This window comes from Salmo trutta, chromosome 3, assembly GCF_901001165.1.
Source record: "Salmo trutta chromosome 3, fSalTru1.1, whole genome shotgun sequence".
In the NCBI taxonomy this organism is placed as follows: domain Eukaryota; kingdom Metazoa; phylum Chordata; class Actinopteri; order Salmoniformes; family Salmonidae; genus Salmo; species Salmo trutta.
Window position 1 is genome coordinate 65,726,516 of NC_042959.1, and position 19,736 is coordinate 65,746,251.

At 49.3% G+C, this 19,736-nt stretch overlaps 2 protein-coding genes across 3 annotated transcripts in view; both read right to left on the bottom strand.

Annotated features, from left to right (window-relative positions):
- Positions 1-19,736, bottom strand: part of LOC115165824 (ETS domain-containing transcription factor ERF) — a 64,667-nt gene that overhangs the window by 34,135 nt on the left and 10,796 nt on the right. The gene's annotated exons all lie outside the window — the stretch shown is intronic.
- On the bottom strand, positions 15,236-18,839 carry LOC115184247 (uncharacterized). 2 transcript variants are annotated; one of them, XM_029745275.1, is made up of 3 exons: positions 18,047-18,839; positions 16,826-16,882; positions 15,236-16,786 (listed from the first exon to the last, which is right to left on the bottom strand). In XM_029745275.1, the coding sequence occupies exons 1-3, from the start codon at positions 18,071-18,073 to the stop codon at positions 15,821-15,823; spliced, it is 1,050 nt and encodes a 349-aa protein (XP_029601135.1). In that variant the 5' UTR covers positions 18,074-18,839; the 3' UTR covers positions 15,236-15,820. The 2 variants fall into 2 exon arrangements, with proteins under 2 accessions (XP_029601135.1, XP_029601144.1); XM_029745284.1 differs by having other exon boundaries at positions 15,236-16,720; positions 16,787-16,882.

The following is a 19,736-nucleotide window of genomic DNA, read 5'->3' on the forward strand; positions in this document are numbered from 1 at the left end:
GAGACAGACCGAGAGAGAGACAGACCAAGAGAGAGAGAGACAGACCGAGAGAGAGAGAGAGAGAGAGAGAGAGAGAGAGAGACAGACAGACCAAGAGAGAGAGAGACAGACCGAGAGAGAGAGAGAGACAGACAGACCAAGAGAGAGAGAGAGAGAGAGACCGAGAGAGAGAGAGAGAGAGAGAGAGAAAGAGAGAGAGAGAGACCGACAGACAGAGAGAGAGAGAGAGACAGACAGAGCGAGAGAGAGAGACAGACAGACCGAGAGAGAGAGAGAGACAGACAGACCAAGAGAGACACAGACAGACCAAGAGAGAGAGACACAGACAGACCAAGAGAGAGAGACACAGACAGACCAAGAGAGAGTGAGACAAACAGACCAAGAGAGAGAGAGAGAGAGAGAGAGAGACACAGTGATAAATATTCCTCACAAAGAGATTCCTTATTCACAGAAATGACTACATTTATTCCAAATTTGAACTTATTAAACCCAGAGGAAAAACTAAGAATACTCATGGGCGAAGGAGCAATGGCTCCTCTTGCAGCCAAATATGTATTTGCCTGCCATAGCCTGAGGGACACTGAATAATAACATCTGCATAGTAAACAGTAACTTACTTATTATTACTATTATTGTTATTACTGTTATTGTTATTTCTATTATTATTGTTGTTTATCATTCCAAATAGTAGTGGTATGGGTAGTAATGGTAATGATAACAGTTTAATGATGGTGGAGGTAGTAGTAGTAGTAGTAATGACGATGGTAGTTGTAGTTCTGATGTAATGGTGAAGATGACCGTTATTTAGTTATAAGTTAGTTATAGAATCATTTTCCATATTTATATTTTTATATTTATTGCATTCTACTATTTTACTATTATTTTACTACTATTTTATTGTTATTATTTTTAATTTTGTATTATTATTTACTGCCATGTTATATTATTATTTGTTATTGTTTAAAATTGTATTACAATGTATATTGTATACATTGTTGCTTTGGCAATATTAACACAATGTTTTTCATGCCAATAAAGCAGCTTGAATTTGAATTTGAATTTGAGAGACACAGACAGACCAAGAGAGAGAGACACAGACAGACCAAGAGAGAGAGAGACAAACAGACCAAGAGAGAGAGAGAGAGAGACAGACAGACAGACAGACAGACAGAGCGAGAGACAGAGAGAGCGAGAGACAGAGAGAGCGAGACAGAGAGAGCGAGAGAGAGAGAGCGAGAGAGTGCGAGAGAGCGAGAGAGAGACAGAGCGAGAGAGACAGAGAGAGAGAGCGAGACAGAGAGCGAGAGAGAGAGAGCGAGAGAGACAGAGCGAGACAGACAGAGCGAGAGAGAGAGAGCGAGACAGACAGAGCGAGACAGACAGAGCGAGAGAGAGAGAGAGACAGAGCGAGAGAGAGAGACAGAGAGCGAGCGAGAGAGAGAGACAGAGAGCGAGAGAGAGAGAGAGACAGACAGAGCGAGAGAGAGAGAGACAGAGCGAGCGAGAGACAGCCAGAGCGAGAGAGAGACATGGAGGTGGGGGAGTACTGGTGGCCTTGGAGGGACAAAAATAGACCCATACATACACTGGGGTTATTGTTCCACAGAGAGAGAACGAGAGAGCATGAGGGGGGAAGGAGAGAGAGGTGGAAGAGAACGAGAGAGCATGAGGGGGGAAGGAGAGAGAGAGAGAGAGAAGTGCTGCGAGAGGGGGAGGAGGAGCGAGAAACAGGAGACAAAGCCTACAGGAGTCTGGTGTCCTCTACTAGCAACATTATACATCCAGTAACACATCCAGTAACACATCCAGTAACACAATCATACACTATGGCCAGTTTATTAGTACTGCGACGGACCCTCCTGTAGCCATGAAAGGAGGCACCTGGTATGAAAAAGGAACCGACACCATTAAAGCACCAGCAGCCTGTACTGTTGACACCAGGCAGGATGGGGCCATGGACTCATTCTGCTTACCCCAAATCCTGACTCTGCCACCAGCCTGTACCGTTGACACCAGGCAGGATGGGGCCATGGACTCATGCTGCTTACCCCAAATCCTGACTCTGCCACCAGCCTGTACCGTTGACACCAGGCAGGATGGGGCCATGGACTCATGCTGCTTACCCCAAATCCTGACTCTGCCATCAGCCTGTACTGTTGACACCAGGCAGGATGGGGCCATGGACTCATGCTGCTTACCCCAAATCCTGACTCTGCCACCAGCCTGTACCGTTGACACCAGGCAGGATGGGGCCATGGACTCATGCTGCTTACCCCAAATCCTGACTCTGCCATCAGCCTGTACCGTTGACACCAGGCAGGATGGGGCCATGGACTCATGCTGCTTACCCCAAATCCTGACTCAGCCACCAGCCTGTACCGTTGACACCAGGCAGGATGGGGCCATGGACTCATGTTGCTTACCCCAAATCCTGACTCTGCCATCAGCCTGTACTGTTGACACCAGGCAGGATGGGGCCATGGACTCATGCTGCTTACCCCAAATCCTGACTCTGCCACCAGCCTGTACCGTTGACACCAGGCAGGATGGGGCCATGGACTCATGCTGCTTACCCCAAATCCTGACTCTGCCACCAGCCTGTACTGTTGACACCAGGCAGGATGGGGCCATGGACTCATGCTGCTTACCCCAAATCCTGACTCTGCCACCAGCCTGTACCGTTGACACCAGGCAGGATGGGGCCATGGACTCATGCTGCTTACCCCAAATCCTGACTCTGCCACCAGCCTGTACCGTTGACACCAGGCAGGATGGGGCCATGGACTCATGCTGCTTACCCCAAATCCTGACTCTGCCATCAGCCTGTACCGTTGACACCAGGCAGGATGGTGCCATGGACTCATGCTGCTTACCCCAAATCCTGACTCTGCCATCAGCCTGTACCGTTGACACCAGGCAGGATGGGGCCATGGACTCATGCTGCTTACCCCAAATCCTGACTCTGCCATCAGCATGATGCAACAGCAGCCAGGATTCGTCGGACCAGGTAAAGTTTTTCCGCTCCTCAATCGTCTAGTGTTGTTGATGGTGTGTCCACTGGAGCCTCTTGTTGTGTTTAGCTGTTAGCAGTGGAACCTGGTGGGGTCGTCTGCTGCTATAGCCCCTCTGTGACAAGGACCGATGAGTTGTGCGTTCTGAGATGCTGTTCTGCACACCACTGTTGTACTGGGCTGTTATTTGCCTGTTTGTGACCCGCCTGTTAGCATGCATGATTCTGGCCAATCTCCTTCGACCTCTCATCAACACAGGCCTGCCGCTGACTGGATGTTGTTTGTTTGCAGCATCATTCTCGGTAAACCCTAGACACCATTGTGCGTAAGAAGGTCACTGGTTTTGCCCATTCTAACGTTCAATCAAACAGTAACTGAATGCCTCAATGCCTGTCTGCCTGCTTTATATAGCAGACCACGTGGCTCAGTGTCTGTAGGAGCGAACCATTTTTGTGAACGGGATGGTGTACCTAATAAACTGACCACAGTATATTCCCATTTTGCACACTCATGCACACTACAGCCTATAGCTTACACCCTACACACCATAACCTTCCTGGAAATCTGCTAGGTGAAACGTTTAGAATGTTACAGATAAAACGTAATGAATATAGGAGACTGGATTCCCTATTCTACATGACAGACAGACTGAGCCCGGAGTTGGACCCTGTTACTAGAGCCCGGAGTTGGACCCTGTTACTAGAGCCCGGAGTTGAACCCTGTTACTAGAGCCCGGAGTTGGACCCTGTTACTAGAGCCCGGAGTTGAACCCTGTAACTAGAGCCCGGAGTTGGACCCTGTAACTAGAGCCTGGAGTTGGACCCTGTAACTAGAGCCCGGAGTTGGACCCTGTAACTAGAGCCCGGAGTTGGACCCTGTTACTAGAGCCCGGAGTTGAACCCTGTTACTAGAGCCCGGAGTTGGACCCTGTTACTAGAGCCCGGAGTTGGACCCTGTTACTAGAGCCCGGAGTTGGACCCTGTTACTAGAGCCCGGAGTTGGACCCTGTTACTAGAGCCCGGAGTTGGACCCTGTTACTAGAGCCCGGAGTTGGACCCTGTTACTAGAGCCCGGAGTTGGACCCTGTAACTAGAGCCCGGAGTTGAACCCTGTTACTAGAGCCCGGAGTTGGACCCTGTTACTAGAGCCCGGAGTTGTACCCTGTTACTAGAGCCCGGAGTTGGACCCTGTTACTAGAACCCGGAGTTGGACCCTGTTACTAGAGCCCGGAGTTGCACCCTGTTACTAGAACCCGGAGTTGGACCCTGTTACTAGAGCCTGGAGTTGGACCCTGTTACTAGAGCCTGAACTTCTTCCTGCTCAGGTCAGGATCATGTTTAATGCCAACTTGCCTACATAAGGAACTAAATGATCATAAGAGAATTGCGGCATTAGTTGATGTGATGGTTTCTTGGAGACCAGGCTGCAGGGGAACGGACTCTGAGGACCCCAGTGGCACCCAATCATATGGGACAGAATCTTTAACTGGAGTTACTCTCAACACACACACCCCCATTGTCCCAGTGGGGTTTGGGGCAGCAGAATAATATTGTGTCAGTAAAGCTGGTGGTGGATCTCTGAGGTGCTGCCGGGTATATTTATTACCTTCACCAGAGTAACACTACGCTCCCAAGACATAACCCTCACACACACCACACACACCAACCTCCTTAGGGACAGACCGCAAGCGCCTCTCTCTCTCTCTCTCCCTCCCGCCATTTCACATATTGGTGTTAATGTACTCCTGTAGCCAGCTCTGGGCAGACATGGAGCTGGCAGTTGACTTTTCACCCCTCTCCTCCTCTCTTCCCAACATGTTGTACTGGGTTGTGTGTGTGTGTGTGTGTGTGTGTGTGTGTGTGTGTGTGTGTGTGTGTGTGTGTGTGTGTAACTATGTAAGTGCAAGATACTGTGTTAGTGACTGTGTGACCCCATTTGGCTCCCGAGTGGTGCAGGCACTGCATCTCAGTGCTAGAGGCGTCACTACAGACCCTGGTTCGATTCCAGGCTGTTTCACAACCATTGGGAGTCCCATAGGGCTAATCTGGCCCAGCGTCGTCCAGATCAGGGTTTGGCCGGGGTAGGCTGTCGTTGTAAATAATAATTTGTTCTTAACTGACTTGCCTAGTTAAATAAAACATTTAAGTGGGGGTGCGGGGCTTGTGTGGATTGAGGATGTGTGGAATATGTGGGTCAGTAGCTAGGTTTCCATCCAATTTGCTAAAGATTTTCATGCAAATATTCTAAAATCTGCATAAAACAATCTGCTCATTTTCCCACCATAGATGTATTTCCACCAAACAGACGTATTGAGGATAAAAGGCTGTGTGATGATGTACTGCATATAAAATAACTACTGTGGTTAAATCCCCATTTAACCAAATGAAGAATACAAGTTAAATGGGTTTCCATCGCATTTTCAACTCTACTGATGGTTTTGTCAACTGTGTTATAGAGCAAATGTGTTCACTCTGGTCTTGGCACATGTTCTAGCCAACAGCTGGCAGACACAGTGAGGGGGGGATACCTACATTATCACATTATTATGGATAATAGTGATATTAGTTTTATTTGTAAAATAGCAGCCAAGCATCGATCATCATTCACCAGAATAAGACCCTGGATATTTATTGGAGAGGAGCATCAAGTTCATCACCGTGCACTTTCACCACCCTGTGAAGTTCATCACCGTGCACTTTCACCACCCTGTGAAGCTCATCACTGTGCACTTTCACCACCCTGTGAAGTTCATCACCGTGCACTTTCACCACCCTGTGAAGCTCATCACTGTGCACTTTCACCACCCTGTGAAGTTCATCACCGTGCACTTTCACCACCCTGTGTAGTTCATCACCGTGCACATTCACCACCCTGTGAAGCTCATCACCGTGCACTTTCACCACCCTGTGAAGCTCATCACCGTGCACTTTCACCACCCTGTGAAGTTCATCACCATGCACTTTCACCACCCTGTGAAGCTCATCACCGTGCACTTTCACCACCCTGTGAAGCTCATCACCGTGCACTTTCACCACCCTGTGAAGCTCATCACCGTGCACTTTCACCACCCTGTGAGTTTCATCACCGTGCACTTTCACCACCCTGTGAAGCTCATCACCGTGCACTTTCACCACCCTGTGAAGTTCATCACCGTGCACTTTCACCACCCTGTGAAGTTCATCACCGTGCACTTTCACCACCCTGTGAAGTTCATCACCGTGCACTTTCACCACCCTGTGAAGTTCATCACCGTGCACTTTCACCACCCTGTGAAGTTCATCACCGTGCACTTTCACCACCCTGTGAAGTTCATCACCGTGCACTTTCACCACCCTGTGAAGTTCATCACCGTGCACTTTCACCACCCTGTGAAGTTCATCACCGTGCACTTTCACCACACTGTGAAGTTCATCACCGTGCACTTTCACCACCCTGTGAAGTTCATCACCGTGCACTTTCACCACCCTGTGAAGTTCATCACCGTGCACTTTCACCACCCTGTGAAGTTCATCACCGTGCACTTTCACCACCCTGTGAAGTTCATCACCGTGCACTTTCACCACCCTGTGAAGTTCATCACCGTGCACATTCACCACCCTGTGAAGTTCATCAGAACTTATTTCATCTGTAGCCTAATAACCTGTCTGCTTTCCCAAGTCGTGGTGGGAGGACCACACAACATATCAAGTCGTGATGGGAGGACCACACAACATATCAAGTCATGGTGGGAGGACCACACAACATATCAAGTCGTGGTGGGAGGACCACACAACATATCAAGTCGTGGTGGGAGGACCACACAACATATCAAGTCGTGGTGGGAGGACCACACAACATATCAAGTCGTGGTGGGAGGACCACACAACATATCAAGTCGTGGTGGGAGGACCACACAACATATCAAGTCGTGGTGGGAGGACCACACAACATATTAAGTCGTGGTGGGAGGACCACACAACATATCAAGTCGTGGTGGGAGGACCACACAACATACCAAGTCGTGGTGGGAGGACCACACAACATATCAAGTCGTGGTGGGAGGACCACACAACATATCAAGTCGTGGTGGGAGGACCACACAACATATTAAGTCGTGGTGGGAGGACCACACAACATATCAAGTCGTGGTGGGAGGACCACACAACATATCAAGTCGTGGTGGGAGGACCACACAACATATCAAGTCGTGGTGGGAGGACCACACAACATATCAAGTCGTGGTGGGAGGACCACACAACATATCAAGTCGTGGTGGGAGGACCACACAACATACCAAGTCGTGGTGGGAGGACCACACAACATACCAAGTCGTGGTGGGAGGACCACACAACATATCAAGTCGTGGTGGGAGGACCACACAACATATCAAGTCGTGGTGGGAGGACCACACAACATATTAAGTCGTGGTGGGAGGACCACACAACATATCAAGTCGTGGTGGGAGGACCACACAACATATCAAGTCATGATGGGAGGACCACACAACATATCAAGTCTTGGTGGAGGACCACACAACATATCAAGTCGTGGTGGGAGGACCACACAACATATCAAGTCGTGGTGGGAGGACCACACAACATATTAAGTCGTGGTGGGAGGACCACACAACATATCAAGTCGTGGTGGGAGGACCACACAACATATCAAGTCGTGGTGGGAGGACCACACAACATATCAAGTCGTGGTGGGAGGACCACACAACATATCAAGTCGTGGTGGGAGGACCACACAACATATCAAGTCGTGGTGGGAGGACCACACAACATATCAAGTCGTGGTGGGAGGACCACACAACATATCAAGTCGTGATGGGAGGACCACACAACATATCAAGTCGTGGTGGGAGGACCACACAACATATCAAGTCGTGGTGGGAGGACCACACAACATATCAAGTCGTGGTGGGAGGACCACACAACATATCAAGTCGTGGTGGGAGGACCACACAACATATCAAGTCGTGGTGGGAGGACCACACAACATACCAAGTCGTGGTGGGAGGACCACACAACATACCAAGTCGTGGTGGGAGGACCACACAACATATCAAGTCGTGGTGGGAGGACCACACAACATATCAAGTCGTGGTGGGAGGACCACACAACATATTAAGTCGTGGTGGGAGGACCACACAACATATCAAGTCGTGGTGGGAGGACCACACAACATATCAAGTCATGATGGGAGGACCACACAACATATCAAGTCTTGGTGGGAGGACCACACAACATATCAAGTCGTGGTGGGAGGACCACACAACATATCAAGTCGTGGTGGGAGGACCACACAACATATCAAGTCGTGGTGGGAGGACCACACAACATATCAAGTCGTGGTGGGAGGACCACACAACATATCAAGTCGTGGTGGGAGGACCACACAACATATCAAGTCGTGGTGGGAGGACCACACAACATATCAAGTCGTGGTGGGAGGACCACACAACATATCAAGTCGTGGTGGGAGGACCACACAACATATCAAGTCGTGGTGGGAGGACCACACAACATATCAAGTCGTGATGGGAGGACCACACAACATATCAAGTCGTGGTGGGAGGACCACACAACATATCAAGTCGTGGTGGGAGGACCACACAACATATCAAGTCGTGGTGGGAGGACCACACAACATATCAAGTCGTGGTGGGAGGACCACACAACATATCAAGTCGTGGTGGGAGGACCACACAACATATCAAGTCGTGGTGGGAGGACCACACAACATATCAAGTCGTGGTGGGAGGACCACACAACATATCAAGTCGTGGTGGGAGGACCACACAACATATCAAGTCGTGGTGGGAGGACCACACAACATACCAAGTCGTGGTGGGAGGACCACACAACATATCAAGTCGTGGTGGGAGGACCACACAACATATCAAGTTGTGGTGGGAGGACCACACAACATATCACGTCGTGGTGGGAGGACCACACAGCATATCACGTCGTGGTGGGAGGACCACACAGCATATCACGTCGTGGTGGGAGGACCACACAGCATATCAAGTCGTGGTGGGAGGACCACACAACATATCAAGTCGTGGTGGGAGGACCACACAACATATCAAGTCGTGGTGGGAGGACCACACAACATATCAAGTTGACTTCCATATGATGGTTATTATATCAATATTTGCGCATAAAAGCGTTTCCACTGGCATTTCCCACATTTCACTGACACAAAAACATCCCACCATGTCAAACGAAACAATTGTCTGTGGCATTTATAAAACTGTACCGGCATTTCCTGTTTCCATCCGTCCAGACGTGACTTTTCATGCATCAGGTAATTCATCCACATAAAATGGTTGGATGGAAACCTGGTTTGTGTTGTGTGTGTGTGTGTGTGTGTGTGGTCAGCGAGACATTGGTGGCACAGTGTCTGTACTAACCATGCTGTTGCCAAGGTGATGCTCGAACTATCCGTCCATCAGGAGTGTGCGTGTATACTGACTGGTAGCAAGTGGGTTAAGGATGTGTGTGTGTGTGTGAGGAGGTTTCCTGGAATGTGCCACCAGCGCGGGACAGGAAGAGAGCAACTGTTCTAAACCACAACAACAGATCTGTTTCCTGTGTGTGTGTTTGTGTGTGTGTGTGTGTGTGTGTGTGTTTGTGTGTGTGTGTGTGTGTGTGTGTGTGAGTGAGTGAGTGAGTGAGTGAGTGAGTGAGTGAGTGTGTGAGCGAGAGCATGCATCCCTCATATAGACATCCAGTGAAAAGAGAACACTTTGTAAAGTTGGCCACCAGGTGAAATCCAGCAGGCCTGTAGAACTGGGATGGTCAACATGTCATGTCTGAAAGCCTGTAGGACCTAGACCAGGAAGGTGTGTTAACACCCAGGAGATGGTCTGTGTGACAGAGAGAAGCTGATGCAATGACACCGCAGGGGAACGACAAGAACGCTGGAGAAATGGCAGAGCTGAGCTCAACAAGTGTGCTGCTCTGACCAGCACTCACACTAATAACACACAGACACAGGCAGGAACACAGACAGACAGGAACACAGACAGACAGGAACACAGACAGACAGGAACACAGAGACAGGAACACAGAGACAGGAACACAGACAGACAGGAACACAGAGACAGGAACACAGACAGACCGGAGCACACAGTGACAGCAGGTAGAAAGGTACAGCATGACAGTGACACACACAGAACAGACCTAATGACAAGAAGTTACACAAAACTAGAAAAACAAGTTCACAATAACAGTTACTGGGCAGGATGTGTGTGTGTGTGTGTATGTGCGTCATCGCTGACTAAGTGTGTGAGTGTGTGAGTGTGTAATTCAGCCTTCACAACGCAAACAAATCTCTCTCCCTCCATTCCCTTCCTTTTCTCTCCCTCCCTCTCTCTCCTGGACACTGTGTCCTAGCAACCAGACACTTCAGGCCTAAAAATAAACCCCCAGAAACAAACAGAACAAACAAATTTAACATACATGACAATTAATCCTTTCAAACACAGAGCAGCAAAGACTCAAACAGAACAGGTAAGAGAAAGGTGGTGGTGGAGGATGAGGAGGGAGAGAGGAAGCCAGCAACAGGTAATCGTGAGGCGACAGAGTTCTTTGCTGTTTGAGAGAAGAATCTCGCTCCTCTCACTTCCAAGACCCACACTCTGCCTCGCTGTGTGTGTGTGTGTGTGTGTGTGTGTGTGTAGCCCACTCTACCTGGCAGTGGAAGAACAGAACCGTTCCATAGTCCAACACCAGGCAGTAACTAGGGGTGGTGAAGACAAACCAGCCATGCAGGCCAGCTGGGCCAAGCTGCACTGAGACACAGTGAACTACAATACACTGTTCCACAAAGGCTGTACCACCTCTCCTCTCAGAAGAACTCAGTGTAACTCTTTAACTATAGCTAGACTACTCTTCACATCGTCCTTGCATGGTTTCTAACAGTGTTAGTAATATTATCATCACTTTTGCAAACAGCTCCTCAACAGCAATAGCCGACATAAGTCCAGACCAACTCCAATACTTTTCATCTGTAGTTCCTGGGTAGGCAGACTTGCTGTAGCTGTGTCTCGCAAGTCACAATGTTAGATACTGTTACAGTTGGTCTTACACTGACCTGCACGGCATGCATCCAAACCTCACATTCAATACATAATCAAAGGAAACACAGCATGACTCCCATCACACCTCCTATCCAGTGGCCGGCACGTTCCCACTCACACCTCCTATCCAGTGGCAGGCACGTTCCCGCTCACTCCTCCTATCCAGTGGCCGGCACGTTCCCGCTCACTCCTCCTATCCAGTGGCCGGCACGTTCCCACTCACACCTCCTATCCAGTGGCCGGCACGTTCCCACTCACACCTCCTATCCAGTGGCCGGCACGATCCCACTCACTCCTCCTATCCAGTGGCCGGTACGTTCCCACTCACTCCTCCTATCCAGTGGCCGGTACGTTCCCACTCACACCTCCTATCCAGTGGCCGGCACGTTCCCACTCACACCTCCTATCCAGTGGCCGGTACGTTCCCACTCACTCCTCCTATCCAGTGGCCGGTACGTTCCCACTCACACCTCCTATCCAGTGGCCGGCACGTTCCCACTCACACCTCCTATCCAGTGGCCGGCACGTTCCCACTCACACCTCCTATCCAGTGGCCGGCACGTTCCCACTCACACCTCCTATCCAGTGGCCGGCACGTTCCCACGCACTCTTCCTATCCAGTGGCCGGTACGTTCCCACTCACTCCTCCTATCCAGTGGCCGGTACGTTCCCACTCACACCTCCTATCCAGTGGCCGGCACGTTCCCACTCACTCCTCCTATCCAGTGGCCGGCACGTTCCCACTCACACCTCCTATCCAGTGGCCGGTACGTTCCCACTCACACCTCCTATCCAGTGGCCGGTACGTTCCCACTCACACCTCCTATCCAGTGGCCGGCACGTTCCCACTCACTCCTCCTATCCAGTGGCCGGCACGTTCCCACTCACACCTCCTATCCAGTGGCCGGCACGTTCCCACTCACACCTCCTATCCAGTGGCCGGCACGTTCCCACTCACACCTCCTATCCAGTGGCCGGCACGTTCCCACTCACTCCTCCTATCCAGTGGCCGGCACGTTCCCACTCACTCCTCCTATCCAGTGGCCGGCACGTTCCCACTCACACCTCCTATCCAGTGGCCGGCACGTTCCCACTCACTCCTCCTATCCAGTGGCCGGCACGTTCCCACTCACACCTCCTATCCAGTGGCCGGCACGTTCCCACTCACTCCTCCTATCCAGTGGCCGGCACGTTCCCACTCACTCCTCCTATCCAGTGGCCGGCACGTTCCCACTCACACCTCCTATCCAGTGGCACGTTCCAGGACAGATTAACATTGTGGGAGTGTGGCGAGGCGCTAAGAAAAGAACACCTGACCGCCTGTTGATATGAACAGCCTCCCCACCTCAACTGCTCTACAGTCCTCCCCACCTCAACTGCTCTACGGTCCTCCCCACCTCAACTGCTCTAAGGTCCTCCCCACCTCAACTGCTCTACGGTCCTCCCCACCTCAACTGCTCTACAGTCCTCCCCACCTCAACTGCTCTACGGTCCTCCCCACCTCAACTGCTCTACGGTCCTCCCCACCTCAACTGCTCTACGGTCCTCCCCACCTCAACTGCTCTACGGTCCTCCCCACCTCAACTGCTCTACGGTCCTCCCCACCTCAACTGCTCTACGGTCCTCCCCACCTCAACTGCTCTACGGTCCTCCCCACCTCAACTGCTCTACGGTCCTCCCCACCTCAACTGCTCTACGGTCCTCCCCACCTCAACTGCTCTACGGTCCTCCCCACCTCAACTGCTCTACAGTTCTCCCCACCTCAACTGCTCTACGGTCCTCCCCACCTCAACTCCTCTACGGTCCTCCCCACCTCAACTGCTCTACGGTCCTCCCCACCTCAACTGCTCTCTCTGTCAGACTCTATCACACTTCTACTGTTAAGGGACTGGTTAGAGTTGTGGAGTTTATCTGAACTAAATAACCCCATTACAAAGTAATGAAACGATGCAACTCTTCAGGTGATTGTTTAAGGTGATGTGATACTCTCATTCATTAGCGGCCTCAGTGTGGTGTTTGATCAGTGTGTCTCACTATGTAGGCTATGCAGCCAGTGTGTTGAGTGGTGCTGCCTGTCTGTCTGGTCTGTCCTGTACTGTCCTGGGGAATCCACTGCAGGCGCCTCTCACTCACCTGTTACACTATACAGGACTGCTCTGTTCTCATTACACACACGTGCTCACAGAGACACACACACACAAAACATCAGTGTCCCTGGTGCCAACGAGAGGCTGAGTGTATTATGTCGGGCCCTATAACATCCAACAATTAAAACTGAATTCAAAAAGAAATAAAAAATGTATTGATTGAATGTATTGACAAGCATCCAGAATGCCTCAGTGATGTGTATTTTCCTGCAACTTTCTGAAGAGGCAACAATAACTCCCTGTCTGTATGTACGGTGCGTCTACCACTGTGTAGCTGTTAGCGATGATGCTAATGAAAAGTCTTCTGGTAGATAGAAAGGCTTTCCCAAAAACCTTCTCAATGAAATGTTAACTACAAGGTAGCCTACGCTTACCTGGCAGAATGATATCAGGATTATTTGCGTCAATGTTTTTTTGTTAACTCTACCATCACGTGAGCTACAAAAACAACAGCCTCTTGCTAACTGCACAATGGAATTAAACAGTAACACAGAAATCTACATTTCAACAACACAAAAATCCACAGACCTCAAAAGCGGTCTCCTGGTGTGGTTTAAGTATTGTTGTTGACTTTAGAGAGTGAAAACCTGAAAAAAGTTGGGGAAAACTGAAACGTGGAAAAAGTAAACAGAGAAAACGGGATTTGGGGAAAACTAAACAGTTCAGATAAAAAGTATAACTGATTTTATAGAGTCCTAATTATGTAACTGCTGAGGTGGATCAAGACCTTTCTATAGTCCCAACTCCTCATCATTATTCACTTCCAACTAATCCTAATCCAGGCCTTTTCAACAACAGCAGGACAGGTTAGCATCACATGCTACTCAGACGCCTGGACGCTGTTCCTCTCCGACAACTTTGTTTGTGACCCCGACGGCTTGACTGCGTCAGCATGGTGTGTGAGGTCCCAAAAATACACCCTTACTTCACCGAGACCATCAACCTATCCCTTCCCTATTCCTTTCTGCTTCTCCATCAATCCCCCTTTCCCTCCCTCCCTCCCTCCCTCCCTCTTTTCCTGCCATTCTTCTATTGGGGCTAATTTTAGATGAAGGAAAAAGCTCTGTCCACATCTGCTAACAATTCCTGTAAGAGAGACGTAGTGGGCGAGAGAGAAGAGAGGGAGGAGGTAAAGGGTAAGCAAAGAAAGGGTTTACAAAGAGAGGGAGGGGGAGAGAAAGAGATATGGAATAGGCATATAGGAAAAGAAAAGACAGACACCACACACACACACACACACACACACAGTATCGTGGCATTGGCAACAGCATGTCACAGTGGGCTGTGAGGGGGACACGGAGGACAGAGTACAGCTTGTGTGTGTGTGTGTGTGTGTGTGTGTGTGTGTGTGTGTGTGTGTGTGTGTGAGATTATCCCATCGTAAACAGGGAACGAGGACACGCGCAGTGTCACCGCCTGTCACCACTTTCTCTACCCTCTGTTCTCTGCTATCCCTCTCTCTCCCCATTCTTTCTTTTCCCGCTGTCCCACATCTCTCTCTCTAAGTGTGTCTGTTAAAGCTGATTAAGTAGCTTTGATCTTTCTTACCTCACAGACGCCTCACACTCGCCTCGCTATCGGCGGCATTGTGTGTGTGTGTGTATCTGTGTGGACGCGTATATGAAAGGCAGGACAATTCACACTTGAACGTGATTCTGCGTGTCTTTGTTTATGTGTTATTCTCCTCTGACTGCAGCTAGAGCGTTGTCTTGGCTACCGTGTCCCTCACATGTATGTGTGGTCTGTCTGAGAGTGGTACATAAGCATGTGTCTCTCTACAGGCAGCCCAGATAATCACTGTTTATCCTTCAGTAAGACTGGGCTACGATGGGGAGTACCATGCGCCTGCTCCCCACACACACACACACACACACACACACACACACACACACACACACACACACACACACACACACACACACACACACACACACACACACACACACACACACACACACACACACACACACACACACACACACACACACACACACACACACACACACACACACACACACACACACACACAAACACACACACACACACACACAGAGGGAGAGAGAGATGATGGGAAACCACGCGTCAACTCAGCTACAGTTGGAGAAGATTGTGGGGTTTTAAAGATTAAAAACACTGCTACATAAACACACAGGTCACGGTGGTTGTAAACAGGGCTCTGCTCTAAAGCCCATTAATTGGTGGACTGATTGAATTAACGAGGCAGAGCGTCCAGTCAGGTTAAAAAGGTTGGCTTGTCCTGCTTTCCTCCTCTCCCTTGTTCCTTCCGTCTGTCTCGCGGGAAAGATTAGTCCTCAGCTGGAGCAAACAAAGCTGGCAGTTATGCAAGAGGCAGAGAGAGAGAGAGAGACAGAGAGGGCGAGTGATGTAATCACTAACACACAGAGGGCGAGATGGAGCGAAAGGCCGAGAGACAGATGAAGAGAGAGAAGGAGGGAGAGCGAGAGAAAGAGAGAGCGACAAAGAGAGACAGACAGAAAGAGACAGAAAATGACAGAGAGAGAAATGCACGGCTGGGTCTACAACACTGGATGAATACCTTGCTCTTCCAGGGCAGCACTTCCATAGAGACAACATCAACACCACCATGGCTCAGTAACCCTGTCACTAGTCCTAACCTCCACCAACACTACAACATCCCTGTTACTCGTTCCAACCTCCACCAACACTACAACATCCCTGTTACTAGTCCTAACCTCCACTAACACTACAACATCCCTGTTACTCGTTCCAACCTCCACCAACACTACAACATCCCTGTTACTAGTCCTAACCTCCACCAACACTACAACATCCCTGTTACTAGTCCTAACCTCCACCAACACTACAACATCCCTGTTACTAGTCCTAACCTCCACCAACACTACAACATCCCTGTTACTAGTCCTAACCTCCACCAACACTACAACATCCCTGTTACTAGTCCTAACCTCCACCAACACTACAACATCCCTGTTACTAGTCCTAACCTCCACCAACACTACAACATCCCTGTTACTAGTCCTAACCTCCACCAACACTACAACATCCCTGTTACTAGTCCTAACCTCCACCAACACTACAACATCCCTGTTACTAGTCCTAACCTCCACCAACACTACAACATCCCTGTTACTAGTCCTAACCTCCACCAACACTACAACATCCCTGTTACTAGTCCTAACCTCCACCAACACTACAACATCCCTGTTACTAGTCCTAACCTCCACCAACACTACAACATCCCTGTTACTAGTCCTAACCTCCACCAACACTACAACATCCCTGTTACTAGTCCTAACCTCCACCAACACTACAACATCCCTGTTACTAGTCCTAACCTCCACAAACACTACAACATCCCTGTTACTAGTCCTAACCTCCACCAACACTACAACATCCCTGTAACTAGTCCTAACCTCCACCAACACCACAACATCCCTGTTACTAGTCCTAACCTCCACAAACACTACAAAATCCCTGTTACTAGTCCTAACCTCCACCAACACTACAACATCCCTGTTACTAGTCCTAACCTCCACATCCCTGTTACTAGTCCTAACCTCCACCAACACTACAACATCCCTGTTACTAGTCCTAACCTCCACATCCCTGTTACTAGTCCTAACCTCCACAACATCCCTGTTACTAGTCCTAACCTCCACTAACACTACAACATCCCTGTTACTAGTCCTAACCTCCACCAACACTACAACATCCCTGTTACTAATCCTAACCTCCACCAACACTACAACATCCCTGTTACTAGTCCTAACCTCCACCAACACTACAACATCCCTGTTACTAGTCCTAACCTCCACCAACACTACAACATCCCTGTTACTAGTCCTAACCTCCACCAACACTACAACATCCCTGTTACTAGTCCTAACCTCCACCAACACTACAACATCCCTGTTACTAGTCCTAACCTCCACCAACACTACAACATCCCTGTTACTAATCCTAACCTCCACCAACACTACAACATCCCTGTTACTAGTCCTAACCTCCACCAACACTACAACATCCCTGTTACTAGTCCTAACCTCCACCAACACTACAACATCCCTGTTACTAGTCCTAACCTCCACCAACACCACAACATCCCTGTTACTAGTCCTAACCTCCACCAACACTACAACATCCCTGTTACTAGTCCTAACCTCCACTAACACTACAACATCCCTGTTACTAGTCCTAACCTCCACCAACACTACAACATCCCTGTTACTAATCCTAACCTCCACCAACACTACAACATCCCTGTTACTAGTCCTAACCTCCACCAACACTACAACATCCCTGTTACTAGTCCTAACCTCCACCAACACTACAACATCCCTGTTACTAGTCCTAACCTCCACTAACACTACAACATCCCTGTTACTAGTCCTAACCTCCACCAACACTACAACATCCCTGTTACTAGTCCTAACCTCCACCAACACTACAACATCCCTGTTACTAGTCCTAACCTCCACCAACACTACAACATCCCTGTTACTAGTCCTAACCTCCACCAACACTACAACATCCCTGTTACTAGTCCTAACCTCCACCAACACTACAACATCCCTGTTACTAGTCCTAACCTCCACCAACACTACAACATCCCTGTTACTAGTCCTAACCTCCACCAACACTACAACATCCCTGTTACTAGTCCTAACCTCCACCAACACTACAACATCCCTGTTACTAGTCCTAACCTCCACATCCCTGTTACTAGTCCTAACCTCCACATCCCTGTTACTAGTCCTAACCTCCACATCCCTGTTACTAGTCCTAACCTCCACAACATCCCTGTTACTAGTCCTAACCTCTACTAACAACACTACAGCAAACATCCTATCCACTGTCAGACAGTGACTGATACATCTTATCTACCACAACAACTTGTGGAATCCTTCTAATAATGTACTCCCACCATCCATCCATCCATCACGCCACTCTACAATCTTAGAACAATAACACTACAGTTCACAGACTCCAAGCTAATCTCACCTCATCTACCAACCCCAGACAACCACCATCTAACCCTCTCTGAAACCACCATGACAGTACAGACAACACCAACTAGCCCTCTGTAGGGCCACCACAGCACAACACAGTACAGACAACCCCATCTAACAATATGGGGCCACCACACCACAACACAGTACAGACAACACCATCTAACAATATGGGGCCACCACACCACAACACAGTACAGACAACACCATCTAACAATATGGGGCGACAACACCAACTAACCCTCTGTAGGGCCACCACAGCACAACACAGTACAGACAACACCATCTAACAATATGGGGCCACCACACCACAACACAGTACAGACAACACCATCTAACAATATGGGCCCACCACACCACAACAGAGTACAGACAACACCATCTAACACTATGAGGCCACCACACCACAACACAGTACAGACAACACCATCTAACAATATGGGGCCACCACACCACAACACAGTACAGACAACACCGTCTAACAATATGGGGCCACCACACCACAACACAGTACAGACAACACCATCTAACAATATGGGGCCACCACACCACAACACAGTACAGACAACACCATCTAACACTATGAGGCCACCACACCACAACACAGTACAGACAACACCATCTAACAATATGGGGCCACCACACCACACCACAACACAGTACAGACAACACCATCTAACAATATGAGGCCACCACACCACAACACAGTACAGACAACACCATCTAACAATATGGGGCCACCACACCACACCACAACACAGTACAGACAACACCATCTAACAATATGGGGCCACCACACCACAACACAGTACAGACAACACCATCTAACACTATGGGGCCACCACACCACAACACAGTACAGACAACACCATCTAACAATATGGGGCCACCACACCACAACACAGTACAGACAACACCATCTAACACTATGAGGCCACCACACCACAACACAGTACAGACACCACCATCTAACAATATGGGGCCACCACACCACAACACAGTACAGACAACACCATCTAACAATATGGGGTCACCACACCACAACACAGTACAGACAACACCATCTAACAATATGGGGCCACCACACCACAACACAGTACAGACAACACCATCTAACAATATGGGGCCACCACAGCACAACACAGTACAGACAACACCATCAAACAATATGGGGCCACCACACCACAACACAGTACATACAACACCATCTAACAATATGGGGCCACCACAGCACAACACAGTACAGACAACACCATCTAACACTATGAGGCCACCACACCACAACACAGTACAGACAACACCATCTAACACTATGAGGCCACCACACCACAACACAGTACAGACAACACCATCTAACAATATGGGGCCACCACACCACAACACAACACAGTACAGACAACACCATCTAACAATATGGGGTCACCACACCACAACACAGTACAGACAACACCATCTAACACTATGAGGCCACCACACCACAACACAGTACAGACAACAC